Source organism: Pelophylax lessonae, assembly GCF_965119305.1.
Source record: "Pelophylax lessonae genome assembly, chromosome: 2".
Taxonomy (NCBI): Eukaryota; Metazoa; Chordata; class Amphibia; order Anura; family Ranidae; genus Pelophylax; species Pelophylax lessonae.
The window spans coordinates 330,331,046-330,352,476 of record NC_138769.1 but is presented as its reverse complement, the minus strand read 5'-3'; the positions used below and the strand labels follow the sequence as shown (position 1 = coordinate 330,352,476).

The 21,431-nt window shown below is 44.0% G+C and overlaps 1 protein-coding gene across 2 annotated transcripts in view; it reads left to right on the top strand.

Moving 5' to 3' along the window:
* The first annotated feature begins 352 nt into the window (after nucleotides 1-352).
* LOC309546837 (uncharacterized protein) overlaps nucleotides 353-21,431 on the top strand; it is a 95,237-nt gene continuing 74,158 nt past the window's right edge. The window contains exons 1-2 of one of the 2 annotated variants that reach the window (XM_082246528.1): nucleotides 353-391; nucleotides 14,914-15,120. In XM_082246528.1, the coding sequence (XP_082102654.1) occupies nucleotides 14,944-15,120 (177 nt within the window). In that variant the 5' untranslated portion in view covers nucleotides 353-391; nucleotides 14,914-14,943. The other variant, XM_082246527.1, reaches the window with a different exon arrangement.

Genomic DNA, 21,431 nt, shown 5'->3' with positions numbered 1-21,431 from the left:
GTAAATGGCAAAACCACTAAACCCAACCCTAATTGTAAGAATCCACATCTGCAAATCCATAAGCTAAACTCTTGGGCAACTTTCTACCCACAACTATAATGTTATTTTCTATAAATAACATACATTTGGTCAGACAGTAAAATTGGTCCATAAAAACTGCAGGCAATTATCACTATTCTACTTTTTTATTCTGTTTAAAAAACCGAGATGTATTGCAGTACACCATTGAACGGCTGCCCTCTGGTGTCAGATTGGGAGAATAGCCGCAGTCATTTGGTCTATCTATATTAAGTGTACATCATGAAAGGTCTCTCTCTAGTGTTCACAGTGAAGAAGACTACATTACCCAGGGGTCTAGCTGATCCATTACAAAAAAGGAAGTTGATAAATGGTAAGAAGTATTTTATTCCTGCCAATGATCCATCAGTGTGAGAGGTAGGTGAGGTATATGTGTGTCTGAGGAGCTGTGTAACATAGTTTGATTCATTTTCTACATGTAAAGCTGCATTAAAAGATTGCAGTTATCATGTGATTTGTGCAGGCTGCTAGCTGGGCTTACAAAGCAAATAGAAACAGGAATGTGCTGTGTAACATTCTGCCATGAATTAGATCTGCTCGGAAGTTTTAGTTTTTATTTTACTGAAAACCTAAATTTATAGAAATAAATGGTGCATCGCAATCTGCATTGATCGGAACTTTTGGAACCCCACACGCCTGAGATTTAGGGAACGTTAGTGGCATTGCGACACTTTATGTCGACAGAGGAACTGCCAAAATTACAGTGTTTTAAGTCCGCACTATTTGTTCCCCAAACAAATAGCACCGATATTGTCAGATTTGTAGATGGTATTATAGAATTAAGCTAAGGTAATACATAGCAAATCTTGCCCAGTTGTAATATGAGATCAAAACCTCTGCAATCATGGCAACAAATAGGCTACATACTGACAGTCATTCCAGTGGGTGGGAAACACTTGCAATCATGACAATATGTGGGCAACAAACATCTAGTGGAGGTAACAATGACAATATGTGGGCAACAAACATCTAGTAGAGGTAACAGTGACAATACATAGGCAACAAACATCTAGTGGAGGTAACAGTGACAATATGTGGGCAACAAACATCTAGTGGAGGTAACAGTGACAATACATGGGCAACAAACATCTAGTGGAGGTAACAGTGACAATATGTGGGCAACAAACATCTAGTGGAGGTAACAGTGACAATATGTGGGCAACAAACATCTAGTGGAGGTAACAGTGACAATATGTGGGCAACAAACATCTAGTGGAGGTAACAGTGACAATATATGGGCAACAAACATCTAGTGGAGGTAACAGTGACAATACGTGGGCAACAAACATCTAGTGGAGGTAACAGTGACAATACATGGGCAACAAACATCTAGTGGAGGTAACAGTGACAATACATGGGCAACAAACATCTAGTGGAGGTAACAGTGACAATACGTGGGCAACAAGCATCTAGTGGAGGTAACAGTGACAATACATGGGCAACAAACACCTAGTGGAGTTAACAGTGACAATATGTGGGCAACAAACATCTAGTGGAGGTAACCATGACAATATGTGGCCAACAAACATCTAGTGGAGGTAACAGTGACAAAATGGGGGCAACAAACATCTAGTGGGGGTAACAGTGACTATGCGTGAGCAACAAACATCTAGTGGAGGTAACAGTGACAATACGTGGGCAACAAACATCTAGTGGAGGTAACAGTGAGAATATATGGGCAACAAACATCTAGTGGAGGTAACAGTGACAATACGTGGGCAACAAACATCTAGTGGAGGTAACAGTGACAATACATGGGCAACAAACATCTAGTGGAGGTAACAGTGACAATACATGGGCAACAAACATCTAGTGGAGGTAACAGTGACAATACGTGGGCAACAAACATCTAGTGGAGGTAACAGTGACAATACATGGGCAACAATCATCTAGTGGAGGTAACAGTGACAATATGTGGGCAACAAACATCTAGTGGAGGTAACAGTGACAATATGTGGGCAACAAACATCTAGTGGAGGTAACAGTGACAATACGTGGGCAACAAACATCTAGTGGCGGTAACAGTGACAATACATGGGCAACAAACATCTAGTGGAGGTAACAGTGACAATATGTGGGCAAAAAACATCTAGTGGAGGTAACAGTGACCATACATGGGCAACAAACATCTAGTGGAGGTAACAGTGACAATATGTGGGCAACAAACATCTAGTGGAGGTAACAGTGACAATATGTGGGCAACAAACATCTAGTGGGGGTAACAGTGACTATGTGTGAGCAACAAACATCTAGTGGAGGTAACAGTGACAATATGTGGGCAACAAACATCTAGTGGAGGTAACAGTGACAATACGTGGGCAACAAACATCTAGTGGAGGTAACAGTGATAATACATGGGCAACAAACATCTAGTGGCGGTAACAGTGACAATACATGGGCAACAAACATCTAGTGGAGGTAACAGTGACAATATGTGGGCAACAAACATCTAGTGGAGGTAACAGTGACAATATGTGGGCAACAAACATCTAGTGGAGGTAACAGTGACCATACATGGGCAACAAACATCTAGTGGAGGTAACAGTGACAATATGTGGGCAACAAACATCTAGTGGAGGTAACAGTGACAATATGTGGGCAACAAACATCTAGTGGGGGTAACAGTGACAATATGTGGGCAACAAACATCTAGTGGGGGTAACAGTGACTATGTGTGAGCAACAAACATCTAGTGGAGGTAACAGTGACAATACGTGGGCAACAAACATCTAGTGGAGGTAACAGTGACAATACATGGGCAACAAACATCTAGTGGAGGTAACAGTGACAATACGTGGGCAACAAACATCTAGTGGAGGTAACAGTGACAATACGTGGGCAACAAACATCTAGTGGAGGTAACAGTGACAATACATGGGCAACAAACATCTAGTGGAGGTAACAGTGACAATACGTGGGCAACAAACATCTAGTGGAGGTAACAGTGACAATACGTGGGCAACAAACATCTAGTGGAGGTAACAGTGACAATACGTGGGCAACAAACATCTAGTGGAGGTAACAGTGACAATATGTGGGCAACAAACATCTAGTGGAGGTAACAATGACAATATGTGGCCAACAAACATCTAGTGGAAGTAACGGTGATAAAATGTGGGCAACAAACATCTAGTGGGGGGTAACAGTGACTATGCGTGAGCAACAAACATCTAGTGGAGGTAACCGGGACAATATGTAGCCAACAAACATCTAGAGGAGGTAACAGTGACAAAATGTAGGCAACAAACATCTAGTGGGGGGTAACAGTGACTATGCGTGAGCAACAAACATCTAGTGGAAGTAACAGTGACAATATGTGGGCAACAAGCATCTAGTGGAGGTAACAGTGACAATACATGGGCAACAAACACCTAGTGGAGTTAACAGTGACAATATGTGGGCAACAAACATCTAGTGGAGGTAACCATGACAATATGTGGCCAACAAACATCTAGTGGAGGTAACAGTGACAAAATGGGGGCAACAAACATCTAGTGGGGGTAACAGTGACTATGCGTGAGCAACAAACATCTAGTGGAGGTAACAGTGACAATACGTGGGCAACAAACATCTAGTGGAGGTAACAGTGAGAATATATGGGCAACAAACATCTAGTGGAGGTAACAGTGACAATACGTGGGCAACAAACATCTAGTGGAGGTAACAGTGACAATACATGGGCAACAAACATCTAGTGGAGGTAACAGTGACAATACATGGGCAACAAACATCTAGTGGAGGTAACAGTGACAATACGTGGGCAACAAACATCTAGTGGAGGTAACAGTGACAATACATGGGCAACAACCATCTAGTGGAGGTAACAGTGACAATATGTGGGCAACAAACATCTAGTGGAGGTAACAGTGACAATATGTGGGCAACAAACATCTAGTGGAGGTAACAGTGACAATACGTGGGCAACAAACATCTAGTGGCGGTAACAGTGACAATACATGGGCAACAAACATCTAGTGGAGGTAACAGTGACAATACGTGGGCAACAAACATCTAGTGGAGGTAACAGTGACAATACATGGGCAACAAACATCTAGTGGAGGTAACAGTGACAATACGTGGGCAACAAACATCTAGTGGAGGTAACAGTGACAATACGTGGGCAACAAACATCTAGTGGAGGTAACAGTGACAATACGTGGGCAACAAACATCTAGTGGAGGTAACAGTGACAATATGTGGGCAACAAACATCTAGTGGGGGTAACAGTGACTATGTGTGAGCAACAAACATCTAGTGGGGGTAACAGTGACTATGTGTGAGCAACAAACATCTAGTGGAGGTAACAGTGACAATATGTGGGCAACAAACATCTAGTGGAGGTAACAGTGACAATACGTGGGCAACAAACATCTAGTGGAGGTAACAGTGACAATACATGGGCAACAAACATCTAGTGGAGGTAACAGTGACAATACGTGGGCAACAAACATCTAGTGGAGGTAACAGTGACAATACGTGGGCAACAAACATCTAGTGGAGGTAACAGTGACAATACATGGGCAACAAACATCTAGTGGAGGTAACAATGACAATATGTGGCCAACAAACATCTAGTGGAAGTAACGGTGATAAAATGTGGGCAACAAACATCTAGTGGGGGGTAACAGTGACTATGCGTGAGCAACAAACATCTAGTGGAGGTAACCGGGACAATATGTAGCCAACAAACATCTAGAGGAGGTAACAGTGACAAAATGTAGGCAACAAACATCTAGTGGGGGGTAACAGTGACTATGCGTGAGCAACAAACATCTAGTGGAAGTAACAGTGACAATATGTGGGCAACACACATCTAGTGGAGGTAACAGTGACAATATGTGGGCAACAAACATCTAGTAGAGGTAACAGTGACTATGCGTGAGCAACAAACACCTAGTGGAGGTAACAGTGACTATGCGTGAGCAACAAACACCTAGTGGGGGTAACAGTGACAATATGTGGGCAACAAACATCTAGTGGAGGTAACAGTGACTATGCGTGAACAACGAACACCTAGTGGAGGTAACAGTGACAATATGTGGGCAACAAACATCTAGTGGAGGTAACAATGACAATATGTGGGCAACAAACATCTAGTGGAGGTAACAGTGAATATGCTTTGGCAACAAACATCTAGTGGAGGTAACAGTGACAAAATGTGGGCAACAAACATCTAGTGGGGGTAACAGTGACAATGCATGGGCAACAAACATCTAGTGGAGGTAACAGTGACAATATGTGGGCAACAAACATCTAGTGGAGGTAACAGTGACAATATGTGGGCAACAAACATCTAGTGGGGGTAACAGTGACAATACGTGGGCAACAAACATCTAGTGGAGGTAACAGTGACAATATGTGGGCAACAAACATCTAGTGGGGGTAACAGTGACTATGTGTGAGCAACAAACATCTAGTGGGGGTAACAGTGACTATGTGTGAGCAACAAACATCTAGTGGAGGTAACAGTGACAATATGTGGGCAACAAACATCTAGTGGAGGTAACAGTGACAATACGTGGGCAACAAACATCTAGTGGAGGTAACAGTGACAATACATGGGCAACAAACATCTAGTGGAGGTAACAGTGACAATACGTGGGCAACAAACATCTAGTGGAGGTAACAGTGACAATACGTGGGCAACAAACATCTAGTGGAGGTAACAGTGACAATACATGGGCAACAAACATCTAGTGGAGGTAACAATGACAATATGTGGCCAACAAACATCTAGTGGAAGTAACGGTGATAAAATGTGGGCAACAAACATCTAGTGGGGGGTAACAGTGACTATGCGTGAGCAACAAACATCTAGTGGAGGTAACCGGGACAATATGTAGCCAACAAACATCTAGAGGAGGTAACAGTGACAAAATGTAGGCAACAAACATCTAGTGGGGGGTAACAGTGACTATGCGTGAGCAACAAACATCTAGTGGAAGTAACAGTGACAATATGTGGGCAACACACATCTAGTGGAGGTAACAGTGACAATATGTGGGCAACAAACATCTAGTAGAGGTAACAGTGACTATGCGTGAGCAACAAACACCTAGTGGAGGTAACAGTGACTATGCGTGAGCAACAAACACCTAGTGGGGGTAACAGTGACAATATGTGGGCAACAAACATCTAGTGGAGGTAACAGTGACTATGCGTGAACAACGAACACCTAGTGGAGGTAACAGTGACAATATGTGGGCAACAAACATCTAGTGGAGGTAACAATGACAATATGTGGGCAACAAACATCTAGTGGAGGTAACAGTGAATATGCTTGGGCAACAAACATCTAGTGGAGGTAACAGTGACAAAATGTGGGCAACAAACATCTAGTGGGGGTAACAGTGACAATGCATGGGCAACAAACATCTAGTGGAGGTAACAGTGACAATATGTGGGCAACAAACATCTAGTGGAGGTAACTATGGTTATAATACAGTATGTGTGCAACACACATCCAATGGTCGTAACCGTAGTGACATTATGTCTGCAACAGAAATTTTGTTTTTTATTTTACTGAAAACGTTAGTGGCATTGCAAAACTTTATGTCAAAATGGAGGAACTGCCAAAATCAGTGTTTAAGTCAGCACTATTTGTTCCCCAAACAAATAGCACAGATTTTGTAAACATAGGCTATCGTGGCAAATCACACCCAGTTGTATTATGTGAGCAAAACATTGGCAATCATTGCAACAAATAGGTTACACGCTTGCAGCCATTCCAGCAGGTACTTGCAATCCTGACAATATGCGGGCAACAAAACAACAGTAACAATATGTGTGCAGTAAACATCTAGTTGTTATAACAATGGTGACAATATGTGTTCAGCAAACATCTAGTGGTGGTACCAATGGTGACAATATGTGGGCAACAAACATATAGTGGTGGTAACAATAAGGACAGTGTGGTCAACAAACATCTAGTGTTGGTAACAATGGTGACAATCTGTGGGCAAAAAACATCTAGTGTCAGTTACAATATATGGGCAACAAAAAAACTAGTGGTGGTAAGGATAGGGATTGGGTGGACAACAAACCTCAATTGGTGGACACAATGGTGAACATATGTGGGCAACAAACCTCTAGTGGTGGTTGCAATGGTGACACAATATGTTGACCAAAAACATCTAGTAGAGGTAAACCAGATAACGCATGGGCATATGTAACTCTCTGGACTTGTCCTAGAGACAAAAGCTGGCCATAGACTGTAGTATACTTGCCTGCTCTGTGCAATGATATTGCACAGAGCAGTCCCTGACCATCTCTTCAGGAGCCCCCAGCGGTTGCTGTCAGCTCCTTCTTCTTATGCATGCCCTCTCAGCAAGCCCTGTGCTGAGGGGGCAGCCATGCTCCCAGCTGGGCTGTGTGCATCCATAGACACACACGGTGTGGCTTGGCTACACCCCCCACTCCTTCCTCACAGGATTTAAGTGACAGCAGCTGGTGCCTACGGCTCCTGCTGGTGTCAGAATCTCTTGCAAGAAAAGAAAGAGGGAGCAGCAGTGTTGCAGATTGGACTGGTGGAGGAGTCAGGAAAGTGTTTAGGGGCGGAGGGAGGTGAATGAGTAGTGGGTGGGGGGTTTTACCAGTTTAACCACACTACAATTTACTTCAGTACTCTACACACCACTTATGCCTCGTACACACTACTATTTTTTTTTTTTTCGTTCAACCCAGCGGGCCGAACAAAAAAACCTGACAGCAATGGAGGAGCCGCTGTAATAACAATCCAATGTTATTACAGCGATCTCCCCTGCTATGCTATTGTGTTCTGACAGGGATGCACTTCAAGTGTTGCAAAATGTGATATCCTTATCTATCTGACCACAGCAATAATAAAAACAGCAAGGACATGTACAGTATCTCACATTTTTGTAAATATTTTATTATATCTTTTCATGTGACAACACTGAAGAAATGACACTTTGCTACAATGTAAAGTAGTGAGTGTACAGCTTGTATAACAGTGTCAATTTGCTGTCCCCTCAAAATAACTCAACGCACAGCCATTAATGTCTAAACTGCTGGCAACAAAAGTGAGCACACCCCTAAGTCAAAATGTCCAAATTGGGCCCAAAGTGTCGATATTTTGTGTGGCCACCGTTATTTCCCAGCACTATTATTTCACAGGTTGCCACTGGAGTTCTCTTCCACTCCTCCATGACGACTTCACTGAGCTGGTGGATGTTAGAGACCTTGTGCTCCTCCACCTTCCGTTTTGAAGATGCCCCACAGATGCTCAATAGGGTTTAGGTCTGGAGATATGCTTGGCCAGTCCATCACCTTTACCCTCAGCTTCTTTAGCAAGGCAGTGGTCTTCTTGTTTGGGGTTGTTATGTTGGAATACTGCCCTGCCCAGTCTCTGAAGGGAGGGGATCATGCTCTGCTTCAGTATGTCACAGTACATGTTGACATTCATAGTCCCTTAATTAACTGTAGCTCCTAAGTGCCGGCAGCACTCGTGCAGCCCCGGACCATGACACTCCCACCACCATGCTTGACTGTAGGCAAGACACACTTGTCTTTGTACTCCTCACCTGGTTGCCGCCTCACACGATTGACACCATCTGAACCAAATAAACGTATCTTGGTCTCATCAGACCACAGCACAGGGTTCCAGTAATCCATGTCCTTAGTCTGCTTGTCTTCAGCAAACTGTTTGCAGGCGTTCTTGTGCATCATCTTTAGAAGAGGCTTCCTTCTGGGACGACAGCCATGCAGACACCAATTTGATGCAGTGTGCGGCGTATAGTCTGAGCACTGACAGGCTGACCCCCCACCCCTTCAACCTCTGCAGCAATGCTGGCAGCACTCGTATGTCTATTTCCCAAAGACAACCTCTGGATATGACGCTGAGCATGTCCACTCAACTTCTTTGGTCGACCCTAATAAGGCCTGTGTCCTGTTAAACTGCTGTATGGTCTTGGCCCTCGTGCTGCAGCTCAGTTTCAGGGTCTTGGCAATCTTCTTAAAGCCTAGGCCATCTTTATGTTGAGCAACTATTCTTTTCTTTCAGATCCTCAGCGAGTTCTTTGCCATGAGGTGCCATGTTGCACTTCCAGTGACCAGTATGGGCGAGTGAGAGTGATAACACCAAATTTAACACACCTGCTCCCCATTCACACCTGAGACCTTGTAACACTAATGAGTCACATGACACCGGGGAGGAAAAATGGCTAATTTACACTGTTATACAAGCTATACACACACTACTTTACATTGTAGCAAAGTGTCATTTCTTCAGTGTTGTCACAGGAAAAGATATAATAAAATATTTACAAAAATGTGAGGGGTGTAATCACTTTGTGAGATACTGTACATTTATTTTTGCCTATTAGCAGTTTATTTAACAAAAAAAAAAAGAAAAATGTTATCACTTTAAATTCCTTATGATGTGTTTTCTGAAAAAAAGATGATGAAAAGCTTCCATTGCCTAAAAACTGCCAGGTCTATTCTAGTGTTAGGGCGACCATACACAGGCAAATCTGTCAACGTTGCTCGTTTTGGAGTGATAAGTCTGTTGTAGTTGGGATAGCACTTTTCTGACACAAGCTGCATTTTTTTCCTTCTAGGAAACTGTACTAGGAGAGAGTAAGGCTCTTTGCTGGCCTCCTTTGAAAATGCTGGTTCCCTGGCTGCCACTGACCTGAAAAAGTGTTCAGATTAGGTCTGGCTTCACTTCGCCTTGATTTTCTAATCTACATGCTTGTTCCAGGTCAGTGACTCAGAAAGTAATAAAGCTTGAAGCAGCCAGGAAATGTGTATTTTATGAAAGAGGTTTTCAGTTGCATCCTCCATTTATTTTTCAGTCTTTTAGGGCCAGGTCACACCAGGAATGCGCTTGCTTGCTTGTGTGATTCCTGTATAATTTTGAGTGCAGTGTGTTTCCAGGCCTTACATTTGAATGTGTTGAAATGACACTGCATGCACTACTTTAAAGAAATGCACTGCAACTGCAACTGCAACTGCACAGTACTTCTGTATCATGTGATCCAGTGTAGGCAAACATGTGTTGTTAGCATTGCAATGACGCATGCTGCGGACTGCATTACATTTTGAATGCGGTGTGGGAAAAGCATGTGAAACGTGGGTTTCCCGCACTGCATTATGGTGTAAACGGGCCCGTATTCACACACCGCCTTGCTAAGAAACTGATACACTTCCTGTGGGCTACTTAAAGTGTTACTAAACCCAGGAGTCTGCATTCTCTATATCTGGTCTCCCACAGTACACAGAACACGGAGATGCTATTATTTTAGTAAATACATTGCTCAAAAAACACTTTGAAAACACGTCAGATCTCAACGTGGGAAAGATATCATGCTGGATATCTATACTGATATGGACTGGGTAATGTGTTAGGAATAAAAACATGCCACATTGTTTGATGGAAATGAAAAGTTTCAACCTACAGAGGGCTTAATATAAAGACACCCCGAAAATCAAACTGAAAAAATGTTTGAGGCTAGTCCATTTTGCTGAAATTTCATAGCATCAACTCCAAATGTTCCTCAGTAGTTTATTATGGCCCCCACATGCTTGTATGCATGCCTTACAATGTCTGGGCATGCTCCCAATGAGACGACAGATGGTGTCCTGGGGTATTTACTCCTAGATCTAGACCAGGGCATCACTGAGCTCCTAAACAGACTGAGGTGCAACCTGGTGGCGTTGGATAGACCGAAACATAATGTCCCAGAGGTGTGCTATTGAATTTAGGTCAGGCGAGCGTGAGGGCCATTCAATGGTATCAATTCCTTCACCCTCCAGGAACTGACTGCATACTCTCACTACATGTGGCCAGGCATTTTCGTGCACCAGGAGGAACCCAGGACCCACTGCATCAGTGTAGGGTCTGACAATGGGTCCAAGGATTCTATCCTGATACCTAATGGCAGTCAGGGTGCCATAGTCTACCCTGTAGAGGTCTGTGCGTCCCTCCATGGAAATGCCTCCCCAGATCTTCACTCACCCACCACCAAACCGGTCATGCTGAATGATGTTACAGGTTACAGGCAGCATAACCTTCTTGATGGCTTCTCCAGACCCTTTCACATCTGTCACATGTGCTCAGTGTAAACCTGCTCTAATCTGTGAAAAGCACAGGGCGCCAACCTGCTCTAATCTGTGAAAAGCACAGGGCGCCAGTGGCAGATCTGCCAATTCTGGTGTTCAGTGGCAAATGCCAATCGAGCTTCACAAAGCCAGGCAGCAAGCACAGGGCCCAATAAAGGACGTCGGGCCCTCAGGCCACCCTCATGAAGTCTGTTTCTAAGTGTTAGGTCAGAGACATTCACACCAGTGGGCTGCTGGAGGCGATTTTGTAGGACTCTGTCAGTGCTCATCCTGTTCCTCCTTGCACAAAGGAGCAGATACCAGTCCTGCTGATGGGTTAAGGACATCCTACGGCCCTTTGCAGCTCCCCTAGAGTAACTGTTTGTCTCCTGGAATCTCCTACATGCTCTTGTGACTGCTGGGAGACATAGCAATCCTTCCAGCAATGTGCATGCATCAGTTACCAACCTACCAGATTGAAATTTACTGGCACGATACTTAAAATTTACTGGCACAGCCAAGTTTTTACTGGCATTTCCAAAATGTAAAAAAAATAGTTTTACATCCAAATTTCAATATGCAATAAAATATGCAATAAGCGATGTGATTTAACCACTTAAGCCCCGGAGGATTTGGCTACTAAAGGACCAGGGGTTTTTTTGCGATTTTTTACTGTGTGACTTTAACGGACAATTGCGCGGTCGTGCAACGCTGTACCTAAACGAATTTGACGTCCTTTTTTTCCCACAAACAGAGCTTTCTTTTGGTGGTATTTGATCACCTGTGCGATTTTTTGATCACGCGCTATAAACAAAAAAAGAGCGTAAATTTTGCAAAAATAACAATATTTTTCACATTTTTTTATATGAAATTCCCCAAAAAAAAAAGTAAAAATCAAAATTTTTTAACATTTTTCGGCCAATTTGTTTTATGCTACCTATGTTTGGTAAAAAAAATCGCAAAAAGCGTATTTTGATTGGTTTGCGCAAAAGTTATCGCGTTTACTAACAAAGGGAAAGATTTTTGTCATTTTTGGTGTTTTTTTTTTTAACGCGTAATGGCGGCGATCTGCGATTTTTTTTTTCGGTACTGCGACATTGCGGCGGACAGATCGGACCCTTGACTGACATTTTTGACACTTTTGGGGGTACCAGTGACATTACTGCAGTAATCAGTGCTATACATATGCACTGTTACTGCAAAAATGACACTGGCAGGGAAGGGGTTAACTTTATTGGACAGGGAGGGGTTAAGTGTGTCCTAGGGGCGTGATTCTAACTGTGTAGGGACATTCCTATTGGTGTAAAAGCAAAGATCAACCGTTCTACATAGTAGAACGGACAGATCTTCACTTTTACACAGGGAGAACTGACAGGCAGCTTGTTTACACAAGCCGCTCTGTCTTTCTCCCTTCACAGGAGCGATCGCAGTGTGACTGGCGGACATCGAGTCCGCCGGTCACACGCACTGACTTGTCTGTGAACGAGCCGCGGCGGGCGGGCGCGCGCCTCGGCGGGCGCGCGCCCGCCCGCGATAGGCTCACAAGTCAGTGACAGGCGAGTGACGTACCGATACGTCACTCTGCCTGGCCGGGGCTGACCGCCGCAGTATATAGTCGTGCGGCGGTCGGCAACCGGTTAAGATGGATATTAAGGCAAAAAACCTGCACCTATTCTCTTAAAGCGGTAGTATACCGCTTTTTGACACTTACCTGTAGGTACAATTAATATCTCCTAAACCGGCACGGTTTAGAAGATATTTGCAGTGCATGCAGCCGCTCACGCGAGCGGCGCATGCGCTCTGAAGGTCCGGGGGGACCTCCAGTTTTCCTTGCCGGAAGCTTGTCGGAAAATCACTCCCACGCGCATCGCGGCTCCGGCCAGTCACAGCGCCGGAGCCGCCGAACCCGGAAGAGACGCCGAGGGATCATGGCGGCGCCCGCAGTGATTTCCGGGGGTCCGTGTTGGGGCTTCGTTCTAAGGTAAGTAATACATAATGAGCTAGTATGCGATGCATACTAGCTCATTATGCCTTTGTCTTGCAGGTTTTTTTTTTTTTTTTCGTTTTCGGGTGTACAACCGCTTTAAGAAAAAAAAAAAAAAAACAGGTGGCCTGGGCACAGACAGAATGCAGTACTGGATTACAAGGGTGACCCAGAAAGGGTGCAGGGGGGGGAACTACCTATTCACTGAGAAAAACAGTATTGCAAGTGGTCCAGTTGGCCTGCACACAGACAGCAGTACTGGGTCGCTGCCTGGTCTTCACTCCTGGTATAGGCACCAGTGAGGGATGTATGGCATTGGATTTAGGTAAAAAAAAAAAAAATTTTAGTACAGGAGTGGAAAGGAGTTTTTAAGCTACAATGTGAAACCATTTTTCAGCAAGCATTAGGCTTTTAAATTAAAGTTCTTCTCTGGGCAATCTTAAACCACCCTCCCAAATGGGCGGTTTAAGAGTGCTCAGAGAAGGACTTTATTTTAAAAGCCTAATGCTTGCTGAAAAATAGTTTTACATTGTAGCTTAAAAGCTCCTTTCTAATACAACAAATTGTCTTCAGCTCTGACATTTGTCTTTGTCAGAGCAAACATTCTTTTTTAGTAAAATGACTAAAATATACATTAATTAACCCAGGACCATCCATCTACACAAAATAAATCTATCTGCTGCATTATGTGTTAAAAGGCAGCTGAACAGCAAAGACTTTGTCCTTATCTGGCCGACCTGTGCCTGCCTGAGCTGGTGTCCGTGACTCCCTCTGACTGTGGATGGATGCCATCCGTCCTGCAACACAGTTACACTCCACCAGGCTCCATATTCCGCCTGCTCAGCTTCAGCTTGGCTCCTCCTTTTAAATCCTGGCGGTGGTGTGGCGGTAAATGCGCCATCCATGACATTCAGCACTCGACTCGCAGCGCCTTGTCGCAAGTAGGCGTGCTGCACAGCTTCTGACAGCAGTCAGACCCACCCCCTGGCCAGGGCCCCGCCCCGCCTGCCCAGCCGAATACAGGAACGGATCGGGTTGTCTCGGGCATTTCCGGAACTGCACATGCACATGCTGATCGCAGCCATTTTTCACGGGCACTTTTCTCCTTTTATGGGCATTTACGGGCAGGGAGAAAAGTGCCCTGTTTTTACGTGCTGCCCGTAAATATACGGACGGTTGGCAACACTGGCATGTATTGATGTGCCATCCTGTAGGAGTTGGAAAGCCTGTGCAACCTCTATAGGGTCCAGGTATTGCCTCATGCTACCAGTAGTGACACGGACCCTAACCAAATGCAAAACTAGTGAAAAACAGTCTGAAAAGATGAGTAGGTAAAGAAATGTCAGTGGCCTTCACCTGTAAAACCATTCCTGTTTTGGGGGTTGTCACATTGTTGCTCATCTAGTGCACCTGCTAGTTAATTTATTTAGCAACCCCCTCTGCTACTTAACTATCCAGATCAATATCCCAGGATTTTAATTGACTTGATGCTACACTGATTAGAAAGTGTTCCTTTAATTTTTTTTTTTGTGACTTCTATTAGTGTTGGGTAAAGCATGTAGGAGTTTTCATTCTTCTCTGACAGTCCTTTGAGGCTGCATGACTCCTGACCCTCTTCTGTCTGGACAGTGCTGATTGGACCTGCGCTGATCACATGCACTCTCCCAAGAAATAAAATATGTATATTAGTGATCCTTACTGAAGTAGAAGATGTACATGTCACTCATATGTCATATTAATATGCAGTAGCAGTTTCCTAAATTTACACCTAAATGTACTACTTTTCACAGAAATAATTGTGTACCTTATGCAAATGAAGAATGAAGCCTGTCATGCTATATTTTGGAACAACCAGCATCCTGGTCACATCTGTGCTTTTGTTATATGTCCCAGATTGTCTGGGGCAGGACTATCCCTTCATGAATCCTTCACTGCCATGGGATACACGAGTAAAGGATTTGATTGGCAGACTTAGCCTTGATGAGATGGTTCTTCAGGTAATTTATTTTGTTAAATATATATTTTACTTGCTTGCAATAATGTGGACAATAGGCTACAAGTTAGCTTTACCTTCTATGTACAGCTCTGCAGAATTCTATGTACAGCTCATTGTTAAAGTGGACCTTTTATTTTAAAGTTGCAATATAAAAAGTGAATCTATATCCAGAAATAAAATTAATAGGGTGTATATCAGGCATCCTAAGCTTTCCCTCTCCCCTAAAGACATGGAAAGTTCTCAGGACAGATGCCAGCCTATCTGTCTGGGGAGAGTCCTGATGCCTTTTCAGTGCATGGGACTTGGCCGTTGGAGGAAACTCAACTTCTTACAGCGGGAACTCAGCCAATTCAGTTGTCACTTCAACGCTGGACCTCTAAGCTGCAAGGATGGGCAACCAGACCAGATGGAGAATGCCACAGCAGTGGCATACATAAACTGCCCAGGAGGCATCAGAACTCAAACATCCCAAAGACAAGTGGGCTTTAGACTGACTTGGGCAGCTGACCATCCACATTGTAGGAGTGGAATTTGGCAGACATACTTTCTCAACTGTCAGCGTCTGTTCCAAGCCCTTTGCCAAAGGTGGGGGTGCACCAGATATGGACCTTCTGGTGTCCAGATTAAGCACAGGACAGGTTTTTTTACCAGATCCAGATACCTGACTTTGTGGGATCAGTTCAGTTTGATCTATGTTTTTCCTTCTCTACAGTTTTTCCCTCGTCTGCTCCACAAGTTCAAGATGATGGATGGCATTCCGGTGATTCTCATTGCACTAAAGTGGCTCAGACCTTTGGCAACACTCAGTGGACCCTTGCAGGTCTTTGGGACCTTCTGTTCCAAGGGCCGGTCCACCATCCTGCTTTTTGGTCACTGGTATTAACGGCATGGCTGTTAAAACCCAGGTAATGAGGATCAACCCAGGGCTGCTGTTAGAAATCGCGGGGCCCCGTACAAACTACCTGGCAGGGCTCCCTCAAGAAAATATTAAAGATATATTTAGCTAAAATTACAACAAAATCACTATTAGCAGACACAAATATAACATAACTTGCACAGTTCCTGCTAAATCTAAAAAAAAAAACTATGTTAAATAAAAAAGATGAGATGAAAAAAATATACAGGCTGGGCAGTTGGAGCTCAGTGATCAGAGAGACAGAGAGAGAGAAACAAAGTTACAATTTACAAATAAACTCCTGAGCAGAGATAAGTGCTGGGAGGGGGGGCCCACACAGGGAGGGGGATTAGTGAGGGACAACTGTATCTTTCTCAACAGATAAAAGCTGATAGCAGGGAGAGGGACAGATCAGATTCAGGTGCTGGAGGAAGATTTCTGTATTTGTTGTCAATCACTAATCCCCCTCTCTGTGTGGGCCCCCCTGTGTGCTCGGGCCCCCTACAAGAGGGCTGGTGGTCCCCCCCCTATCAACGGCCCTGATCAACCCTAACGTCCTGAAAGTTAGAAAGTCAACTTCTCGCTTTTAATGCAGGGTTAGGGTTTATAGATGTCTCTGGTTTATTTTTACCAGTGTCCAATCTCCTAAAGGTAGCTGCATATAAACCATAGTTATGACTAAGTATCTGCGTTTCTTCAATTTTAATGGTAAGTCAAAAATCCTTTTTTTAAAAGATTATATATATATAATTTTTTTTTTTTTTTAGGGAAATTTAAACTGTTGCATATAAAATCCTGTTGTGTACAGAGCTTAATAGCTCAAGTTAAAATGCACATATATAAAATAAATGACTCCTCATACTGCCTCAACTCCCGTTTCAGAACTTAGATATGCTGCTTTTGCTGTGAGGTCTCTTTGACTAACCCATGGTACTCTGGGAATATTTTGTAATAGATTAAATGTTGTATACATGAAGAAAAAATAGTGCAACAATGTAGTCCAAAACCTCAAGTTGAGCCAAACTGTAATCATTTTACTTTAGAGTTAGGCTGCATTCACACTTGAGCGTAGCGTTTTTTACCGCGATTTTACCGCGATTTTTACCGCGATTTTTACCGCGATTTTACCGCGATTTTTTCAGGCGTTTTTCATTGACATCTATCAAAAACGCTGGTAATCAGCCCAAAAAGAAGCTCATGTACTTTTTTCAGCTACAGGAGTTTTGCAAAACGCTCAGATGTGAACAGGGGCCATTTAAATGAATGGGGTTTTACTTGTTGGGCGTTTTGGAAGCGTTTCTTTTGAGCGTTTTTGGAGCTGAAAACGCCCAGGTGTGAATGGAGCCTTAGGGCTTTTTCACACGGGCTTTCCGTGTGAGAGCTCCGCTGCGGTCCTTTTTTTTTTTTTTTTCACGGAGCGGATGACATTTCTGTCATCCGCTCCGTAGGTCCGCATATCATCCCATCCGTTTGCGGATGATATGCGGACCTAATGTAAGTCTATGGGCATTGCGGATGTCAGCGGATAACACCGCTGACATCCGATTTTCCTTCCTTTCCGTTTTTTGAACGAAGGAAAAATAGGGTTCTGTTCCAAAAAACGGAACAGAACTGAAAGGAAGGAAATCGGATGTCAGCGGATGGTATTCCGCTGACATCCGCAATGCCATAGACTTACATTATGTCCGCAAAAAAATAGGATGATTTGCGGACATACGGAAAGCCCCTGTGAAAGAGCCCTAAGTCTAGTAAAAACTATGCAGAAGCTGGTATCCACATACTGTAGCACATTCCTTTTATTACCTGCTGGATGTCGAAGGTGTGACCGGGGGTCTGCATGCATGTTTATTTAACCACTTTACAACCGGAGGATTTTGCTGTCTTCCGTCCAGGCCACTTTTTGCGATTCGGCGCTGTGCGACTTCAACTGACAATTGCGCGGTCGTGCGACGCCGTACCCAAACGAAATTTACGTCCTTTTTCTCCCACAAACAGAGCTTTCTTTTGGTGGTATTTGATCACCTGTGCGATTTTTACTTTTTGCGCTATAAACAAAAAAAGAGCGTTTATTTTGAAAAAATAACAATATTTTTCACATTTTTTTATATGAAATTCCCCCCAAAAAAGATGTAAAAACCAATTTTTTTAAAAGTTTTTGGCCAATTTGTTTTATGCTACATATGTTTGGTAAAAAAAATCGCAATAAGCGTATTTTGATTGGTTTGCGCAAAAGTTATTGCGTTTACTAACAAAGGGAAAGATTTCTGTCATTTTTGGTGGTTTTTTTTTAACGCGTAATGGCGGCGATCTGCGATTTTTTTTGCGGGACTGCGACATTGCGGCGGACAGACCGGACCCCTGACTGACATTTTTGACACTTTTGGGGGTACCAGTGACATTACTGCAGTAATCAGTGCTATATATATGCACTGTTACTGTAAAAATGACACTGGCAGGGAAGGGGTTAATTTTATTGGAGAGGGAGGGGTTAATGTATGCCTGGTGCTTACTGACGTGTAGGGGGGGAGGTGACTATGTGATTCATGGACAGATCGGATGTCCAGCTATGCTGAACAGTCCGATCTGTCACTCCCTGTCACTATGGAGATCCACCCGCTGTGTTTACACACAGCGGGCGGATCTCCAGACTCGATCCCCGACGATCGGGTAAGAGCAGCGGCGATCGCCGCTGCTCCTCCCCTGGCCCGACTCCCGCTGTGAATGAAAACAGCGGGAGCGAGCCTCCGGCGGCGCGCAAGCGCCGCCCAGAAGGGGAGGAGTCCAGTCACGTTAATACTACGTGACTGGACGGGAACGAGCCACTCTGCCGCAGTAGTATTACCGTGAGCGGTAGTAGAGTGGTTAATTCAAAAAATGTTGGATAGTACAAATGTACAAGACAAAGTGTAGACCTGGCAAAATGCTTGGATAATGGATTTTAAACTATCTGCAAACCTTCTACTGAATGCTCCAGGACAATTCTATAAAATACAGCTTTTTTTTTTTTTATCCAGCAAAAAAATATTGCCTTATTCCACCCTGCATGCTGTTTGTCCCAGATAGGACTGTTGCCAGTTTGATAGTACATAGAAAGAAATTTCTCTTCCTAGGTGGGATTTTAAGGGCAATAAATATAGAAATTAAAAAAAAAAACAATCAAAATTTATTGAACAAACAGTATAATACAATAGAAAAACATATTGAGGCTCCATTCACACTACCGCGACTTGTCAGGCGACTTGTCAGCCTGACAAGTCGCGGCCCATGCAGTGCTACAGGATCCGTTCTAATAGGAGCGACACAAGTCGCTCCAACTTGGAAAAAGGGTCCTGTACTACTTCGGGGCGACCTCGGAGCGACTTGCATAGACATTCATTATATGAAGTCCGTGCAAGTCGCGCCGAAGTCGCGGCGCACGGGACTTCACAGGTCGCCCCCGAAGTCGTGCAGAAGTCATGCCGCTGCAGTGTGAATGCGGCTTAAAAGGATGATAGAGCAAACAAAGGCTCTTGATACAACAATGTTACAATACCCAGCATAGTACAGAAGACCCCATGTGGAGGGAGTTGCCAGTTTGATAACCAAAGTCCCAATGTGTGGAAACCAATCACACTAGCATTTGTTTCAGTGATTGTTGTAATAGCTTGTTACAGTGATCATTTGTTAAAGTATGTGTGAACCCTCACCTTGTAAAGCAACCTATTCAGTTTTAAATATAAATGCAAAGACAAAACATGTGTGCCTTTGTTTGTGATGTTTGTTGATTTTCCATGTGCACCTTACTGCAAAGACTAGTCATTGGGATTGCACCAATACCGTTTTTTTTTTTTTTTTGGGTGAGTACAAGTACTGAACTTTTCGGTCAAGTACTCGGCAATACCGGGTACCAATACTTTGTGGTGTGTTTTTCATCCATACAAAATAAATGGGCGCAAATCACACTTCAAAGAATCACATGCGATTTTCCCCCCACCGGTCCTGTGTGTGTGAACCTATTATAGAAAGGGAAGCACCATCTAGTGCCGCAATGGGCAGTTTATTAAAAATGTTATAACAACTCACATTAAAAAGTACATATCTCCAAAATACCAAATCTGCATAGTGTCCCCGTCCCGCTGATGATAGAGAACCACGGTCGCTGGAGGTGCTCAGAGGACTGGTGGAGAAGTTCCAGGACCCCCTGTGCGCATAGGGGGGGAAGTGATGTCAGCTTGGGGACAGACCGCCTATACATCTCCTCCAGCAGCCGTTGTTTTCTATCATCGGTGAGGCAGGGATACTATGCAGATTTGGATTTGACTAGGTATGTACACTGCTCAAAAAAATTAAAGGTACACTTTGAAAACACATCAGATCTCAATGGGCAAAAATTATCATGCTGGATATGCATACTGATATTGACTGGGTATTGTGTTAAGAGAGAAAGGATGTCACATCGTTTGATGGAAATGAAAATTAATAACCTACAGAGGGCTGAATTCAAGACCCCCCCCCCCCCCCCCCCGAAAATCAAAGTGAAAAAATGATGCAGGCTAGTCCATTTTACTGAAATTTCATTGCATCAACTCAAAATGGTAGTAAGTAGTTTATCTGGCCCCCCACATGCTTGTATGCATACCTGACAACGTCGGGGCATGCTCCTAATGAGACGACACATGGTGTACTGGGGTAATTCCTCCCAGATCTAGACCAGGGCATCACTGAGCTCCTGAACAGACTGAGGTGCAACCTGGCAGTGTCAGATGGACAGAAATATAATGTCCCAGAGGTGTTCTGTTGGATTTAGGTCCGGTGAGCATGGGGGCCATTTAATGGTTTCCATTCCTTTATACTCCAGGAACTGGCTGCATGTTCTCATCACATGAGGCCGGGCATTGTCATGCACCAGGAGGAACCCAGGACCCACTGCACCAGCGTAGGTTCTAACAATGGGTCCAAGGAGTTCATCCTGATACCCAATGGCAGTCAGGATGCCTTTGTCTAGCCTGTAGAGGTCTGTGCATCCCTCCATGGATTTGCTACCCCAGACCATCACTGACCCACCACCAAACCGGTCATGCTGAATTATGTTACAGGCAGCATAATGTTCTCCATGGCTTCTCCAGACTCTTTCATGTCTGTCACATGTGCTAAGGGTGAACCGACCCTCATTTGTGAAAGGCACAGGGCGCCAGTGGCGAACCTGCCAATTCTGGTGTTAGTGGGGAACACTATACTAAACTATTGGGGACGCTAGTATAGTTCTGATCTGATCAAAGGTATTGATCCGTTCAGACACTATACTAGTAATGGAGCTGTTTAGTGTGTGTGTGTGCGTGCGTGTGTCACTGGCAAACAAAGGGTTAAAATGTATTACTAAATATGCGGCGGGCAATCTGACACTGTCCTGGATTGACGCTAACGTTAACGCTAACTGA